The sequence below is a fragment of the Cervus canadensis genome, chromosome 29 (assembly GCF_019320065.1).
Source record: "Cervus canadensis isolate Bull #8, Minnesota chromosome 29, ASM1932006v1, whole genome shotgun sequence".
Taxonomy (NCBI): Eukaryota; Metazoa; Chordata; class Mammalia; order Artiodactyla; family Cervidae; genus Cervus; species Cervus canadensis.
Genome location: NC_057414.1, coordinates 44,953,257 through 44,970,420, shown reverse-complemented (window position 1 = coordinate 44,970,420; position 17,164 = coordinate 44,953,257). Strand labels below are relative to the sequence as shown.

The following is a 17,164-nucleotide window of genomic DNA, read 5'->3' as shown; positions in this document are numbered from 1 at the left end:
AGGGGGCCGCCACCTCCCGCCAGAATTCAGATGCGTGACCAGAGGCACACCTTCTCGCCTCTGAGCTTCCCACTCTACCCCCCGCCCCGTAAAACGCAGACCCAGGCTCCCACCGCCAGGGCTCGTGGAGAGGGGACGCGCGGATGCCTACGGTAAAGCGCCGCCTGGGCCGGGTTCGCGGGGTGCGCTCGTGCCGCTGCCCGCGGCAAACCCCGCACGAACAAAGACTGCCAGGGGTGGGGTGGGGTGGGGTGGGGTTGGGGGTAGCTCCTGACAGGCCGGCGGAGAGAGGACGCTTGCCCTCGGGACCCGGACGACTGGACCCTCCGCGGGTGTAAGATGAGACTGGGGGGTCTCCGGGTGGGGCGGACCGCTGGGGCCCGGAGGGCTTCCTGGAGGTGGGGTTCCAGGCGCGGGATCCGAGGCCGCGCGGCCCCTTTAAGAGCCGGGGCCGCGGAGAGAGGGGAGGGCAGAGGGCGCCAGGCGACGGCGCGGAGCCCGGCCCCCGCCCCCCACGGCCGCCGCCTCTAATCTGCACCCGGAGCCGGGGCGCTGGCTGACGTCACCTGCCCCCGAGCCGCGTGCGCTGATTGGCTGCAGGTGACGTCAGGGGCTTTTTTCGCTCGGCCTGACCTCATCCCCGCCGGCGGCCCCGCCCTCCGCCCCGGGCCTGTCACTCGCGGCCGAGCGCGGCGGCCAAGCCGGCTCCGCGGCCCCCGCCCCCCGCCCCGCCGGACGCCGGACCCCGAGCCCGAGCCCGAGCCGGAGCAGCCCCGGCCGCGCCCGCCGAGCCGCGGAGTGGGATGCGCGCGTGCCCGCCCGCAGTGCGCGCGCTCGGGCCCGTGCGAGCGCTCCCCGCGGCGGCGGCGACGGCGGCGACCCGCGCGCTCCCCCGGCCCCGGCTGCGCGGGCCCCCGCCGGGCCCATGGGCTGCGCGGCGGAGCGGGCGCGCTGAGCGCAGCGCGGGTCCCGGGTGCCGCCCTGAGGCGAGCGAGAGCGAGGTGAGCGGGGCACCGGTGGGGCTGGGGGACGCGCGGGGCGCCGGCGGGGCGGGCGGGGGGCGCGCGGGGGGCTGGGGGGGACGCGCGAGGCGCCGGCGGGGCCGGGGGGGTGCGCGGGGTGCCGGGGGCCTGGGAGCTACGCGCGAGGCGCCGGGGGGCTGGGGGTACGCGCGGGGCGCCGGGGGGCTCGGTGCTGACCGGCGCGCGGCCCGAGCGCCCGGCTTGGCCGTGTGGGCGCTGCATCGAGAGCGCTCGAGGGGCTGCGCGGGGCGGGCACGGGGAAGAGGAGATGGCCTGGAGGTGAGCAGCCCCCACCGGCCCTCAGGAGCGCCTCGGACCCGACCAAGAAGTCCTTCCCCAGCTTCCCGCGGCGCCCGGCGGACCCCGGCCCGGCACACACCGGCCGCCGCTTCGCAGCCTTTCTACGCGCAATTCTTTCTTATTTTGGCTGGGGGAGGGGCATGAATTAAGGACGAGGACGACCATTAAAATCGAGCGTGGATCTATCCGAGCTCCATGTGTCCCCCGAAAAGCCCCCCCACAGGGACCAGGATTGGAGAGGTTCGTCCTTTCCAGCACCGGGCGCGGAGATGCGGCGCCCTGGGCCGTAGGAGCTGAGGGCGTTTGGCGGGTGGCAGCCTCAGGAGAGGCTCGCTCCGTGTCTGGCCTTCTCCCCTGTCTTGCCAGGCTGCGATGGGCACCCCCACCTCGGGGAGCTCAGCTGGCCTCTGCGGAATAAAGGCCAGCCGCCAGCCTGCTGCAGACGCGGCGGGTGCTGGGGGAGGGGCTGGCACTGCCAGGCTGAGTGCAACCAGCCTCCTTCAGCCTGTGTGCCCACCTTGGGGTGAGGGGTATGTAATAGTCTGGCCTGGAGGAGAAGGGGCAGAAATGGGCCCAGCCCGCACGAGGTCATCCCTTCTGGGAGAATTTACCCTCTGATTTCCTACTGCAAAAAATGTACTGACTTTACAAGGGGGAGTGTTTGGGGCCTGGGCACCGCGGTGATGGGGTGGGGGGTGGGCGGCCTCCGTAGGATGGAGGAGAAAGGTGGCGGATGGAGTGTGCAGTCTGCAGTTTTCTTGTGCAGCTTGGTGTAGGGGAGGAAGGTTCTTCCTCTTTTGTGCCCTCTGCTCCTGGGGGTCTGTGGAGGTCTGAGAGACTGTCCGTTCCCAGCATCTCCCGAGTCTTCCTTGCTCCCATGGCAGCCCAGGGAATGCAGGTAGCATCCAGCACCCCTGTCCTGCCCCAGGAGGGCAGGTGTCCCTGGCATTTGCTCCTCAGATGGTTGATAAGCATCTGCCAAAGATAGCCAGGTCATGTGACCAGGGACCAGGAGTTCGTCCTGAAGTCTAACTGAAATACCTCCTGCTGTAGTCAGCCTAGGGCCCTGGGAGAGTTGCTAGGCAGGTTCTAATCCCCTGCTGCCCTTGGGAAGCTTCCTGGGTCCCAGAGGTTGCCTCTGGAAAGGGCGGGTTCCAGGCACAGAGATGCAGAAAGATGTTTGAAGCCCCTTTCTGCACCAGGACCCTCTAGGCTGAAGCTGACCTTGAGGCCCAGAACCTGCAACCAGACAGAGAGCTCGGGGGGTCGTGGGCCGGGGGTGGAAGAAGCGGAGGTTATCTGCCTGTCTCCTAGATGTCCAGCTCCCACGGAGAGGAGAGGAAGGGGCGAGCCCACAGCAAGAGTGATAAGGCTCGGGCTCTGACTGTCGGAACACACAGGCAGAGGCACCCTCTGCCTGAACCCTCAGACAGTGACCAGTAGGTGCTGGCCCAGGGAGGTAGCATGGTGGAGGGGTGCCTAGTGAAGTCCTGCAGATCAGCGGAGCTAAAACCAGCCAGGCAGGAGCAGAGGAAGCCGTGACTGGTGCATCCTGAGCCTGCCTCCCCGAGGACCCTTGTGCCAAGCCCTCCGTCCCAGTTCAGCCCCAACCCCTGGGCACTGAGGGTAGATCCCCACCCCACTGTCTCCCAAGTCCATACCCTCCCCAGGTCAGGCTGGCTCTGCCTGGCCTTGCCAAGAACAGCCAGGACAGGGTGGATGCAGCTTGGGTCCTATGCCAATCATCTCAGAGAGCTGGGGGGGTGGGGCGTGCAGAGAGCAAACCAGGTGAGCACGTGGGCCCCCTGCCTGTGAGAGGTCACCCCCTGCCAGCCTCTCTCCTGGCTTCCTGAGGGTAGCAGTTTCTGCCTGCAAGCCTGCCCCAGGGTCAGAGGGAGCCAGACACCCAGCACCCGGGGTCCATCTGCCGTCAGCTCTGCCTGAGGCCTGCCTTTGTGGCCAGGCTCTGCCAGGCTGGAGCCATGCTGAGTGGTGGCCACGGTCTCTGCCCGCCTGTCTCTGGGGGTCCCGCATTCCCCCGATGCTGAGCACAAAATGCCCGGGTGAGGATGCCCCTAGTTTGGAGTTTTCTGGTCGTACACCTGCTGAGGGACAAGGATGTCCCTCTTGGAGGCCATGGGAGCCGGTGAGGAGAGGCTGTGGTTGCCTCTGGGGCTGGGGCGTGCTGGGATCTCAGGGCACTCGCGTGCAGAAGGTGAGGACGCATGCGTGCAGCGACCACATGAACGCGCACACACATTGTCATGTGAATCATGGCACGCAGGGCTGGGATGAGTTGTGGGAACGGGGTATGTACCGAGCCCTGAGCATGGCCAGTATGCAAAGGGCTGTGTCCAGCCTGTATTTCACATGAGGGCCAGGCGGCGCCGTGTACCCAGCCTCCCCCAGGAAAGCGGGGAGGCGGTGCCGGTGGCCTCCCAGGGGCAGGCGGGGAGGGTAGGGGCTCCTCCTGCTTCTGGCCTAGGACCCACTGTCTCCTCGGCTGCCACCCTCTGGTGGGGCTGACTCAGGCTCCCAGCTGACCTGGGCTCTGGGTGCTCCCTCCCCAGGGGAGGGGTCGCAACTGAGCCTGCAGGGGGTCCTTAAAAGCGGGGAGGCCCAAGCCCTTGCCACGTCTGTTTCCTCTGCGCCCCCCGGCCTATTGCAGCATCTCCCCCCTCCCTGCTCTGCCCAGCTCTGTGCCCTGGTCTGACTGTCGCCGCTGGGGAGGTGAGGGGTCTGCCCAAGGAGGGCCTGGGGGCCAGGTGCCCGCCCGGGGGGCCGGCACGGCGCAGGCGGTCTCGCCCAGGAAAGGAGAGTGAGCCTGTGCCTGTGGGAGGTGACAGGAGGGCCAGGCCCGGGGGGGGGCGGGGGCGGGCGAGGCCGGGCTGGCCGGGCTGGGGAGGACACCTGAGGGCGGTCGCAGGGGGGGGGGTGAGGAGAGGGCCTGGCTCTGCAGCTCCGCCCGCTGCCGCAGGAGCAGCGGTCGCCTGGCACCCCTGCTGTTGCCATGGCAACAACGGAGGTGCCAACTCGCTAATGAGTCCCCCTCAGCTGCGAATAACAATACTACAGTGGTTAATAGGGCCAAGCCGGAGGCTCCTCAGGAGCCCGGGGTGGGGACCAGGTACCAGGTGGACCACGCGATCCAGCCCTCCAGCCCTCCAGCCCCTCCCCCCGCCCATGGGTCTCGGGCCTCGCCTCCTGGCCCCTCCTCCAGGCTCCTTTCCCCAGTGGGCACCCCTCCACACTTGTCCGGCCGTGTAAGGACCGGAGGGCAGGGGCCAGCATGCCGGACACAGAGCAGCAAAGGCCTCCTCCGCCGCCCAGCCTCCCCCCGTGGGAGGACGCTCTGCCCATGGTGTCCCCAGCCCACGGCCTCCTGGTCGGGGTCCTGAGCCTCTGAACTGGACGCGGGTCCCACACCCCACAGTGGGAGGCTCTGCCCAGGTAGGTCGGGGAGGGGGAGCCTGGAGGCGGGGCCTGTCCCATCCTTGATGGGAGTCAGGCGAGAACTCAGGAAAAGCCTCTCAAAACCGCTCGCACAGGAGTCGAGTTGGGGACCCCTGGACATGCGGACAGAGGCCTCAGAGCAGGCAGGGCCCCTCAGCAGGCAGAACCACCGTCTTGGCGTGGCCCTCAGGAGGGCAGGGCCCCGTCTGCAGCCCAGGCCCTGCCCCCACCATCCAGGCACCCAAGCGCTGGAGGAGCAGCGCCTGTGAGCAGGACCCCGAGGCCCCTGCGCTGTCCAGGGCCTCCCTTGGCACCAGCTCCAGTGGCCCAGCCCTGGGCTGCCCATGCCAGGCGGGCCGGTCCCCACCTGCCTTGCACCTACTCCTCTGTGACCTCTGCCACCCCCTCGCCAGCCTGGGAGCTCACCCCAAGGGCTGGCACAGAGACGGTGGCCACTGTGCCCAGGGCCGTCAGTGCTGCCTGAAAGGTGAGGCGCGTCCCCAAGTGCCCCACCCCAGCACCTTCTGTGGCTGCCGCCTGGGGGCTTACCTAGGGAGTTCACTTGCTGGGCCTGCAGCGGAGTCCGTCTCCCAGCCTCCCCGCCCCCAAGCTGGCAGAGGAAAGACCCCGGGTGAACAGGGCAGCTGTGGGCCTGGTTCTGTCCAGTGTCCTTGATGTGACCTTGGGTTGATCCCACCCCTCCCCCAAGTCTCAGTTTCCCCAGCTTTCGAGCAACATCCTGAAGATGCATGCCTCCCTGGGCGCTGTGAGGCCTGGGAGGTGGGGGGTGCTGAGAAAGGCCAGTCCTGGCAGGTGGGCCAGTGGTGGCAGAGGCTTGGCAGCAAATCAGAGGGGTTTCCGCCCAGACTCTGGCGCCTCACATCCCACCCACCTCCCACTCCCTCCAGGCACCCCTGAGCCCAAGGGTCCTACGCACAGTCACCCACACTCACCGCTGACCCCTCCCTGGGTGCCCCCCACCGCATCGCAATCCTTGGACCCACCAGGCCCCCAAAGGGGCCTCCTCGACCCCAGGGCACTGCTGTGTCTGGGGTGCCCCGCTGTGCTCTCTCCCCCATTCCATAAGTGTGTGACCCAACCCTGCAGGAGAAGGAGGCTGGCCCCCTGTGCGCCTGAACCCTGACCTGCAGAACTGGGACGCTGAGCTCCAGGCCAGTCGGCGCCCCGCCCTCTACCCCGTCCGGATGATCGGCTTATGGAGCCAGTGGGCAGGAGGGGGCGGGCGGCGGGGAGAGACCTGCGTCCCCAAGATGGGACAAGCAGTAGGGGGTGCTCTGGGAGGGGTGAGTGTCCGGGGGTCCTGGGCCCGGGGGAGGGACCCTTGGGCCTCGTCCTGCCTGAGTCCCGTGGCCCTGCCTTCTGTGGTCCCCACTCACCTTGCCACGTCCTGCTGAGAGGCTGGTGCTGTGACCTGGGGGGCGCAGGACTGGAGAGGCCACTCCCGAGCACCCTTCCCGGGGTCACAGACTCCACGGGAGAGCAGCTCCCGTTAGGTTAGGTTAGGGAGCTCCTCCACGAAGGAGCCCCAGGGGCGAGAGCCCTCCCCGCGGGCACGTGTCAGCCCCAGATGCGCCAGCCCCTCTGAGGCCCCGGGAGCCCACGGCACCTCTGACCGTCCGCCTCTCCCTGCAGGTCTGGCGCCATGCCCGGGCACTCCAAACCCTAGGCCAGACTCAGGCCATTGGAGCTGCCCCTGCCCATTCCCGGGGTCGCCCCTCCCCACTGCCCACTGCCACGCCATGGCCGGGGACCGGCTCCCACGGAAGGTGATGGACGCCAAGAGGCTGGCCAGCCTGCTGCGGGGCGGGCCCGGGGGCCCGCTGGTCATCGACAGCCGCTCCTTCGTGGAGTACAATAGCTGGCACGTGCTCAGCTCCGTCAACATCTGCTGCTCCAAGCTGGTGAAGCGGCGGCTGCAGCAGGATAAGGTGACCATCGCTGAGCTGATCCAGCCTGCCGCCCGCAGCCAGGTACTCGGCCTGCCCGCCGCTCCGGGCCCTCCGGGAGCCAGGGCTGGGCAGCCTTCCCTTTTTCTGCCCTTGAAGCTGCCCTGTGCTCCTCGAGGTCAGATTCCGAGCCATTGGCGGGCAGCGCCCCTCTCCACCTGAGGACTACAAAAGCGCTCCTCCCCAGGGCGACCCTCTGCTGACAGACTCAACACCCTCCTACCGGCTTCCCGCCCTCCCCGCAGAGCCACTGACCCTGCCCGGGTCCCCACTCAGCCCCACACCGAGGCCTCCATGCAGGGCCCAGCCGTGTGATGTGGCCGCGCACGGGACGCGGATAGGGGTGAGGGACATGGGAGACGGACAGGCAGCGAGGGGCAGGCGGCCAGGCCCACTCTGACCACCCTGAGGACTCGGGAGGACTGGATGGGCGGCTGGGGGGCTCACACAGACACAGGGGCATCCAGTGTCTTTCCCGGTCTTTCCCCCCTGGAGTCTTGAGGACCAGGAATCCTCTCTGAGACCCGCAAGACCGTCTCTGGTCACCTGCAGTCAACAGTTGTCTCTGTTCCCCAGGGGCATCGAGCCCACGTTGGACTGTGACCCCGGAAGGCCGTGTGGGGGAGGTGTGGGTCGCCAGGCGGCCCAGAGGCTCAGGGAGGGGTCTTGGTCACCAGCCCTGCCCTGAGCAGGAGCCAGACGGGAGTCCCCTGCGGCCTCCAGGGAGGGGAATCCAGTGATGAATAACCCCCAGCAAGCGTTCGGCCAGAATGCTCTCCCATTGGCTGTCAGTGACATCATCAGCCCAGGGCCGGCAGCTCAGCAGGCTTAAGGGCTGAGTGTGCTGCGGGCGGGCCACCAGCTGCCCCGAGCCCAGCGGCTGCACATCTGGGCCCCCCCGCCCCGGCCAGCAGCGGAGAGGGGAGGGCCGGTGGGCTTCAGCTTTCCACTGCTGCTGCCTGGATGGCTGGGGGCGAGGAGGGCCTGCTGCAGCCCCCGGTAGCCCCATCACTGGCCAGGGATGGTGGGAGAACCAGACCCAGAGGTCCCTCCACCCAGCCTTCGGAATCCCCGAAGTGAGCCTCCTGGGGCCCTTGGCCTCCCCGGGAGCCAGCCCGGCCTCCCTGTGCCCCGGAGGTCAGGGCGCCCGTGTGCACCTTCCGGGAACTCACGCCTGTCCCGCGTCTCCTCCGCAGGGGCCAAGCCCTCAGGGGGTGTGTCCCCCGCCCCTCCCTGCTCCGGGGGGGGGGGGGCTGCCCTGTGGCTGCAGGTTCACATCTGTCCAAGTGTACACGCAGCTGGGCGCCTGCCCTCCCTGCCCTCGAGGCACCGCAGGGACAGGGCCCCCCTCTCCAGCGCCTGACCAGCAGCAGTGGAGGCGGCAGGGAATACGGCGCCTGGCGGGTGCCTGGCCCCCTGACCTCTGCCCTCTGCGCAGGTGGAGGCCGCAGAGCCCCAGGACGTGGTGGTCTACGACCAGAGCACCCGGGACGCCAGCGTGCTGGCCGCAGACAGCTTCCTGTCCCTCCTGCTCAGCAAGCTTGACGGCTGCTTCGACAGCGTGGCCATCCTCACAGGTGCCCTCCTGAGAGCCTCTCTCCCCGGCTGGCAGTAGGGCGTTGGGCGGGGGGTGCCGCTGTCCAAAGGGTCACGTCTGGGATTGGCCTCTGCTCTCCTAAGCCCAGAGCCCAGAGTCTGCGGGGGCAGTAGGGGCGGAGCTCTGGAGCTCTGAGTTCTCAGGGACTCTGCCGACCCCCTCCCCGGGCCCCCACACTTCAGATCCCCCCTCCAGTGTGGGCCCAGGCCCACCACTAGCAGGTGAGACATGGACAGTGGGAAACCCTGACATAGGACTGAGGCAGGGAGGTGGGGAGGGATCTAGGCAAAGACCTGGTGTGCCTTGGAAGCTGCCCCCCTTGCACACACATGTGCGCACATACACACATACACACACACTGTCTGAGGGAGGAGGCATAGGCCCCACCCTGGGGAAACCCCAGTCTGAGCTGGAATTGGTCCCCCACTGAGAGGGGTCCTCTGAATGCTCCAGCTGGCACAGGGAGCCTAGCCATCGCCTACTTGATCACCACCGCTATCTGCCCAGCCGGTGGAGGTCCCCTCCGGGCTTCCATTCCCCCAGATCAGGCTGGCCAGCCCCCTCCCCAGGTGGCCCAGGGCCTGTCCTCCCGGATGTACGACCTCCCTGCCTGGGAGCCCTGGGCTACAGCAGAAGGGGGTGGGGGGAGGGCCCACACCAGCATCACCCCCACTATCACATGGCTGCTAGGGTGCCTCTCTTCATTCTGACACCCGCCGGGAGCACCTGCTGAGCACGACGGGCGTGGGGGGCACCAGGCCGGCCCTCCTGTGAGGAGAGGGGCTGCAGCTGCGGGAGCCGGGGCTCCAGGCAGACCCCTCAGAGGAGGGGTCCCGTGAGCGTGTGCTGTGCCCTCCATGTGTGGATGGGGTGTGTGTGTGTGTGTGTGTGCGCGCGCGCTCTGGGAACCAGAAGGCTCAGAGCTGCAGAGCGGACACCGCTGATGTGCCCTGGGGCTGTGTGGGCCGAGCGGTGGGGGCTGACACAGGTGTCACGGTCTGCCCGCAGCCCCCCGGGGAGCCCCGTGTGTGTGCATGCACATGCGTGTGTGCCCTTGTTACAAGTGACACCAGAGGCCCTCCGGGACGTTTGAGAAGAGGGTCCCGGAGCGGCGCCCCCCCTTACTCCTGGGCTGGGCAGAGCCCCTACTGGTCTGTCCCTGGTGGGGGAGGGGAAGTCCCCAGGGGGGAGTCCCCTGCGACCTGGCCGGTGCCCCGCCCCAGGGTTAGAGGGTTTCCCCCGTTTCTCTGAGGACCAAACCAGGGAGCAGCCATGACCCTGTGAGGAGGACCCAGGCTTGGGGCAGGGCCGAGGGGTCAGAGGCAGGCCGTCCGCCCAGTGAGCTAGGCACACGGCGCGGGCTGGGCAGACGCCTGCAGGAAGGACAGACCCCCTCCGTGGGTGGGCAGAGGGGCGCCAGGGAGAAGGGAACTCCAGGGCGGGGCGCTTTGCGGGAGCGGGCGGTGGACGCGGGCCGCGCCGGGATCCGGAGCCGGTGCCCAGACCACGCCGCGCCCCTCCCGCTCGGCTGCTGGCCGTGACGCCTGGCGGGGACGGGAAAGCGCGCCTGGCGCTTTAAGCGCGTGGCCCTGCGGAATGCGGGCCGCCCAGCCCCTGCGCGCCGCCCTCGGACCCGCCGGCCTGAGACTACGGCCCGCGGAGGGCAGGTGCAGCCCCGACCCGGGACTGCGGCGGGCAGCGGGGGCTCCCGGGCGCGCCCCCCTCAACCTGGGCCGAGCCCCATCCGCACCGGAGTGCGCAGTGAGAGAGGGGGCCGGGAGTCCCTCCTGGGACACGCGTTTTCCCCTGACCTGCAAGGCATGGTGGTGAGGGCGGGGGGCCGGGGCGGGGGCACCCTAGGGAAGAAGGCTTCCCTGGAGAGCCTTGGGAGATCTGGGCGCCTCCCCAGGTCCTGAGAGGGCTGTGCCCGGGGAGTGGCGGACAGAGGGTCCAGGCTGCTGGCACGGATGCTGCCCCTCCCGTATCACCCATTCCCAGGCCCAGGGGTGTCCTGAAATCATGGGAGGACTGGAGTCTATCGGGAGCACTCCAAGCTGCCTGATTCTGCCTGGAGGGAGTTCTTGGGGGTTCCAGAAATTGCAGCAAAGGCTGGCAGATCTCTGCCCCTCCTTAGGAAGAGGGGGTTCCTGGTGGAATTCTCCACCCCACACACTTGCCTGTCTTTGCTGCTGAGAGAGCAGAGGAAAGGAACTGGCAGAGAAGGGTCTTCAGAGAGATGGTGCAGCCCCCCCCTGCCCCTCCCCCAAGGGCACTGTCCCCCAGTCCCAGCAGCCGGGGATCCCTGGCTCTGGACAGTGAGCTGGGGCCCGGCCCAGTCTCCCCTGGGGGGACCTGAGCGGCAGTGCTGATGCCACTGCCACCTGCTTCTCCCTGTCCAGCCAGCAGGCTCCCCTCCAAGGCTGATACCTCCATGCCCCTAGCCTGGAGGTCGTGGTCCCCCAAAGTCCAGCCTTTGTTAGGGGCACCGGGAGTGCACGAGACAGGCACTCTGGTTTCGCTGAGCTGGGTCAGGGTGAAGAGCAAGGTCACCAGTCATCTCTGGCCTCAGGAATCAGCCAGGTCTGGCCCCAGCTGCGTCTGCCGGCCCCTGCCTCGCCCCTCTACCTCCTGCGGACATGGTCGGCCGTGGCCTGGTTGTTTGCTTATCCATTCCATGGACCTCAGCACAGTGTCTGGGGCAGGCAGGACCAGGACACCCAAGCCCAAGGTCACTCGCTGAGTCAGACGTGTGCCCGTGGGTCCCCCTCAGCCCCTTCCTGACCAGCGGAGGGGCTCCTTCTGCCCATGTGTGGTCCAGCACACACGCACGGGCAAGGAGGCAGGACACACAGTGGCCACATGTAGAGCGTGTGGCCCGCGTGCTCCGGTCCCCAGCGCTCCCCTCTCAGCCCAGCCTCTGCTCCTCTGTTGTCCCCTGCTGGGTGGAATGGAGGCGTAACCCAAGCGCACATGCCCCTGTGGGCTATGCCAGCTCCAGAGAGTGATGTCATGCCCGGGGCAGCGGGGGGGGGGGGGGGGAGGGGCCCTCAGAAGCCCTTGCCTCTCTGTCCTGGCATCCGAGCCTGGCCCGGGGCTCCCGGCCAACTGGAGGGATTGCATCAGCCCTGGGGGAGAGGCGGGCAGGCCCAGTGTGAAGACCCCTGTGGCCTCTGAACCTGCCCATGCCTGGTCCCCGCGCGTGCTGCCTGGTCATTTTTTGCGGCCTCCACTTTTATGGGCATCACAGCGGCGTCCTGAGGGAGGCCAGCCCCTGATTGGCGTGAGGAGGAATGTGGATCCAGGGGCAGGTCACGGGAGCGTGCCAGCCTGGCGCCCTCCAGGACCAGCACCGAGATCAGGTGCTCCAGCCGGGGGCTTGCTGGGGGTCTGGGCAGGGGGAGGCAGGGCAGGCCGCTCTCCTTCCCCAGCCAGCCCAGCCCCTGACACGAGTCTCATCCGTCTGCCCACAGGGGGCTTTGCCACCTTCTCCTCCTGCTTCCCCGGCCTCTGCGAGGGCAAGCCTGCTACCCTGCTTCCCATGAGCCTCTCCCAGCCCTGCCTCCCTGTCCCCAGCGTGGGCCTGACCCGCATCCTGCCTCACCTCTACCTGGGCTCCCAGAAGGATGTCCTGAACAAGGTGCGTGTGCAGCCAGAGCCCAGAGCCGCTCCTGGGCTGGGCTGGCGGAGGTGGGTTGGGAGCTGACCATTGATGTGGGGGTAGATATGCCTGGGTGTGAACCTGCCTATGGCTTCACAGGCTGGGGGCGCAGGAGGACCCCAGAGGTCCTGGCAGGACCAGGGTGTCAGGGGGGAGGCAGGGCCTGGCAGGGCTGGACAGAGAGGCGGCTCCCTGCCCCTTTGGCTCTGCAGCCTACATGCCAGACTGCTGATGTCACTGGGCCCCTGGCCAGCCCTGAAAGAACCCCGTGTTTTAAAAATGGTGACGCGGAAAGAGGGTAAAGCCACCGCCCAGGCAGCACAGCCTTAAAATTCCTGGGAGCTAGCTGGACACAGGCTGTGGGCCTCACAGGGGCGGGCCCCCCACCCCTCTCCACCTAGCCGGGGGGTGGGGGGGACGACACGGCTCCAGGAACCAGATTCCAAGGCCCCAGGAGCCGGCCCCGCCTCCAGGGCATACGTTTTCAGCCTCCTGCCCAGCTGCACCAGCTTCCACCCTGTTCCCTACCCTCCCAGGATCTGATGACCCAAAATGGAATAAGCTACGTCCTCAACGCCAGCAACTCCTGCCCCAAGCCCGACTTTATCTGCGAGAGCCGTTTCCTGCGCATTCCCATCAATGACAACTACTGTGAAAAGCTGCTGCCCTGGCTGGACAAGTCCATCGAGTTCATCGGTGAGGTGGCCGGCACCCTCTCGCCCAGGCCTGGGGAGGGCTTGAAGGCCGGAGGCGGGGGAGGGCGGGAGAAACCTGGGGGAAGGGAAGGGCTCTGCGGGCCCCAGCCCTCACGTGGACCCCTGCCCCCAGACAAAGCCAAGTTGTCCAGCTGCCAAGTCATCGTCCACTGTCTGGCCGGCATCTCCCGCTCTGCCACCATCGCCATCGCCTACATCATGAAGACCATGGGGATGTCCTCGGACGACGCCTACAGGTAGCCCCGCCCCCTCCACCCCCGCCCCGCCCCCTCCACCTGCTCTGCTGCGGAGCCACGGTTCTCGGCCGGGGAGCGGGCCTGAGCCCAGCCCCGGCCCACTGGGGTCTGCCCAGCGGCTAGGTGCCCCCGAGTGGGCACTGCAGGCGGGGGCGAGCCTGGGGAGCTGCGCCTGGCCCAGCCGGAGCCCTGCCCCCATCCCGCGGCTCTCCCCCAGGTTCGTGAAGGACCGGCGCCCGTCCATCTCGCCCAACTTCAATTTTCTGGGCCAGCTGCTGGAGTACGAGCGCAGCCTGAAGCTGCTGGCCGCCCTGCAAGGTGACGGGACGTCCCACCCCGGGACCCCGGAGCCCCTGCCGGGCCCTGCCGCCCCACTGCCGCCGCCGCCGCCACCACCTACCTCAGAGAGTGCCGCCACCGGGAGCGCCGCGGCCGCCGCCTCCAGGGAGGCTGCACAGACGGGGGGTGCGGAGACCCCCGGCCCCGCCCCGGCCACCAGCGCGCTGCAGCAGGGCCTGCGCGGCCTGCACCTCTCCTCCGACCGCCTCCAGGACACCAACCGCCTCAAGCGCTCCTTCTCGCTGGACATCAAGTCGGCCTACACCCCGAGCCGGCGGCCCGATGACCCCGGGCCCTTGGACCCAGGAGAGGCCCCCAAGCTCTGCAAACTGGACAGCCCGTCCGGGGGCACGTTGGGCCTTCCCTCCCCCAGCCCCGACAGCCCGGACGCGGCGCCCGAGCCGCGCCCCCGGCCCCGCCGGCGGCCCCGGCCCCCAGCCGGCTCCCCGGCGCGCTCCCCGGCTCACGGCCTCGGCCTGAACTTCGGCGACGCCACCCGGCAGACTCCGCGGCACGGCCTCTCGGCCCTGTCGGCGCCCGGGCTGCCCGGCCCTGGCCAGCCGGCCGGCCCTGGGGGCTGGGCGCCGCCGCTCGACTCCCCGGGCACGCCCTCCCCCGACGGGCCTTGGTGCTGCAGCCCCGAGGGCGCGCAGGGCGCGGGCGGCGCGCGGTTCGCACCCTTCGGCCGGGCCGGGGGGCCAGGCGCGGGCAGCGGCGACCTGCGGCGGCGGGAGGCGGCGAGGCCCGAGGCCCGGGACTCGAGGACCGGCTGGCCCGACGAGCCGGCCCCCGAGACGCAGTTTAAGCGCCGGAGCTGCCAAATGGAGTTTGAGGAGGGCATGGTGGAGGGGCGCGCGCGCGGCGAGGAGCTGGCCGCGCTGGGCAAGCAGGCCAGCTTCTCGGGCAGCGTGGAGGTCATCGAGGTATCCTGACCGCGGCCGGAGCAGCCTCTCCGCGGGGACGCGGCGCCCCGAGCCCTCGGCTGACCTCGGCTGGGCCCGCTATAAATATATATTATATATAATGCAAAGAAAGGTAAATGGTTTTACTGCGATTTTTATCGAGAAGTAAATATTTCAATTTTTTATTTATTTAAGCTGTTCATTCTGGCAATGATTTGGCAACAGTGCGGGCGGTCCTCGGAGCTCTATTTTTACTGTCTGGTATTTAAACTGAAACCCACGTTTCTAAGCAATATGAGGCCACCTTCAGTTGCAAGCTGGGGTGCCAGGCCTGGGGTTTCCCCGCCCCCTCCCCCAGGAAACACTGCTGACCCTTGCAAAGAGGCTGCTGAGCTTTCGTGCACTTTTTACATAAGAAAAGGGGAAAAAAGGATAAAAAACCTTTGCCGCAGACTGAGCCGCAGAGCCTCCCTGCCCTCCTGCTGCGTCCTCTCCTGCCCCTCCCTTCTCTGCTCCTCTCCTGGCTCCTCACCAAAGCCATAGGTGGGAGGGGGTGTCCTGGGAGCCGGGGGGCCCCCCCGAGGAGGCGCTCGCTGCCCCCTGCCCCCTCCAGGCACCAAGCTTCAGTGCCACCGAGGGCGCCTCTGCCACCCACCCCCCCCAGCCTGTTGCCTGCCAGGTGCTGGGGGGTCAGGGTGGGGTCCGGAAGAGGGTGGCAGTGCAGAGAAGGGGGCTCTGAGTGTGAGGGGACATGGGACCCCAGGGCAGGGGTGGAGGTGGAACACCTCCACTCCCGTCTGAGCCTGGGTCCAGCTTCACGTGTTCCGAGGAGGCTGCTACCCTCTCCTCCACTTTGTGGGCCCCCCCCCCAGTGCCAGCTGCCAGGTGGGGAGCCGACAAAGGGGGAGCTTGGCCCCTGGGGGGCAGTGGGAATAGCTGGGCCAGCCAGTACTGGCTCCACTGGTCAGAGGGCCGATAGATTCAGGGTCTTGTTCTGCGGGTCGAGGGGCCTCTCAGAGGAGGCACCTCATGCCTCTGGTGGGGGGGTTGGTGTGGGTGTGGACGCCTCCCTTCGCTTGGGAGAGCCCCCTCCAGCTAAAGACCCCTCATGTGAGCAGATGCTGGAGGTGTCCCCCATGTCTGCCAGCCCCCATAGGGCTGTCGGAGGAGAAAAACCCTGTACACCCCACTCCCCTCCCAAGTCTCCCTGGTATATTCGAGGTTGCCAGTCCCCAACCCCCATTAGCTTTTTGGCCCAGGTGGGCCAGCCTGGGGGTGAGGGCAGGAGAAAAGCCCCAGCTATCCTCACCTCCCACCATCTGGGGTAAAGGGGACCCAAGGCTTTTGGCGGCAGGAGTGGGTGTCCCCCGACCTTCAGATGTCCTGCAGCATCCAGGAGTGGATGCTGGTCACCTTGGGAAGAGGCCAAGGCTTGGCCAGAGGGGTGGCCTGGGCAGGACTGAGTCCTTGGGCAGGTGGGCGGAGGCTGCCTGCCCCCAGCTGCCCTCCAGCTGTTTATTCTGTTTGTTCTTTTGACCCCAGCTCCTGTCCCGTCAAACCTCCTTTGAGCAGAAGTCCTGTTCCTGTTCCTCTGTCCCCACCCCGTTCCCCCAAGAAAATAAGCTATCATTGTTGTATTTGCAATCTATGGATTAGAGGTTTAAGTATTTATTATTATTGGTTAATTATTATTATTATTATTGATTATGTAAATCTGCCTCCTGTCTGTCTATCGCGTTGGGTTTCTGAGGTGACCCTGGGTGTGGAGGATGCACTGGTTCCCCCTCCGCGCTCCACGCCTGTGCTGTCCAGGAGACAGTGGTGGGGGCCACTGGTTGAGCCCCACAACCCTGGGGGCAGGTCCCACGGCCCGTTCCCCTCTCTCTGTCCTTCTCCAGGCTGCTGGTGCCCTGTGGCTTCTGGCCTGGGGCACATGGGTGGGGGCTTTTGCTCTTGAGACACTGGCTGAAGTGAGTCGTTGTGAAGGGAGAAGTCCCTGTCTCAGCCCCCCAGCCCAGCCTCTCTCCGTGTGGGGGGGGGGGGCACCAGGCACCCGTCAAGAGCCCCTCCCTGGTCAGTCCCACCCACTCCCTGGGTGGGGGGGTGTGGAGTGGGGCCCCAGGTCCCTCCCCCCTCCTGCTGGCCCAGTGCCCTGGCATGGGGTCCCCAGAATGGACCTGGCCCCCTCCTATTATTTGCTGGAAAGTCCAGCGGAGGAGAGGTGGCAGGTCCCCCCGCACGGCTCCCGGTCCCTCTGGACTGGGCTGCCCACCCACCTGCCCACCCCTCCTCGCTGCCCCCTCCCCCAGCGCGGCCGCTCTCTGCTCCCTGTCCTGTCCCCTTCTTTTGTATTTGGAAACAACGTGTTGTAATAAATCCTGAGATGGGTGTTTTCTCCATGCGTCTGGCTGCCTCTTTCTTCAGGCTGGTGGGAGGTGGTGTGGAGGGGCTTCCTGGGGCCAGGAGGTGGGGGTATGGGGCTTGGAAAGCCAGACTGCCTCCGACTCATGGCTCTGAACCCAGAACCCTAAACCCAGGGGGCAGGGACGGGAGCGGGGAGGGGCGGATGTAGGATGTAGAACAGCCCTTTTTTTGCTGTTTCAAGCTACTGAGAATTTAAATAACGTAGAACTATATAAAAGGGAATCTCAGTTTTCGGCCTTCAGCTCCCCCCACCCCCCTCTCCAGAAAACTGCTGGGAGCAGTTCCACGTCTCCCTGCAGACCTCCATGTGAGTGCACGCATGTACCTACCACACAACAGCTCTTCCTTTTCAACAGAAATGGGGGTCCAGCTCTACAGAGCGTCTGCATCTAGCTTTTAGGGCGTTGTTTAAATTCCTTACTGAACGTGCAAGGCCCAGAGGATACCTGGTGGGAAGCACCCTGTGCGTCTCCAGCCCCGGGGCTCCTCTCCCTGGAGCCAGCGCCCCCTGCAGGCCTTCCTCCCTCCCTGCCGGGGAGGCCGGGCTGCA

General features: G+C 67.4%; 1 protein-coding gene across 4 annotated transcripts; it reads left to right on the top strand.

The window, feature by feature from the left end:
* Positions 1–18: 18 nt before the first annotated feature.
* Positions 19–16,587, top strand: DUSP8 (dual specificity phosphatase 8). Of its 4 annotated transcripts, none has more exons than XM_043451728.1 (7): positions 19–152; positions 6,429–6,724; positions 8,181–8,319; positions 11,810–11,976; positions 12,534–12,693; positions 12,826–12,949; positions 13,167–16,587. In XM_043451728.1, the coding sequence occupies exons 2-7, from the start codon at positions 6,536–6,538 to the stop codon at positions 14,218–14,220; spliced, it is 1,833 nt and encodes a 610-aa protein (XP_043307663.1). In that variant the 5' UTR covers positions 19–152; positions 6,429–6,535; the 3' UTR covers positions 14,221–16,587. The 4 variants fall into 4 exon arrangements, with proteins under 4 accessions (XP_043307663.1, XP_043307660.1, XP_043307661.1 ...); XM_043451725.1 differs by having other exon boundaries at positions 6,429–6,766; XM_043451726.1 differs by lacking the exon at positions 19–152 and adding an exon at positions 865–1,001 and having other exon boundaries at positions 6,429–6,766.
* The last annotated feature ends 577 nt before the right edge of the window (positions 16,588–17,164 follow it).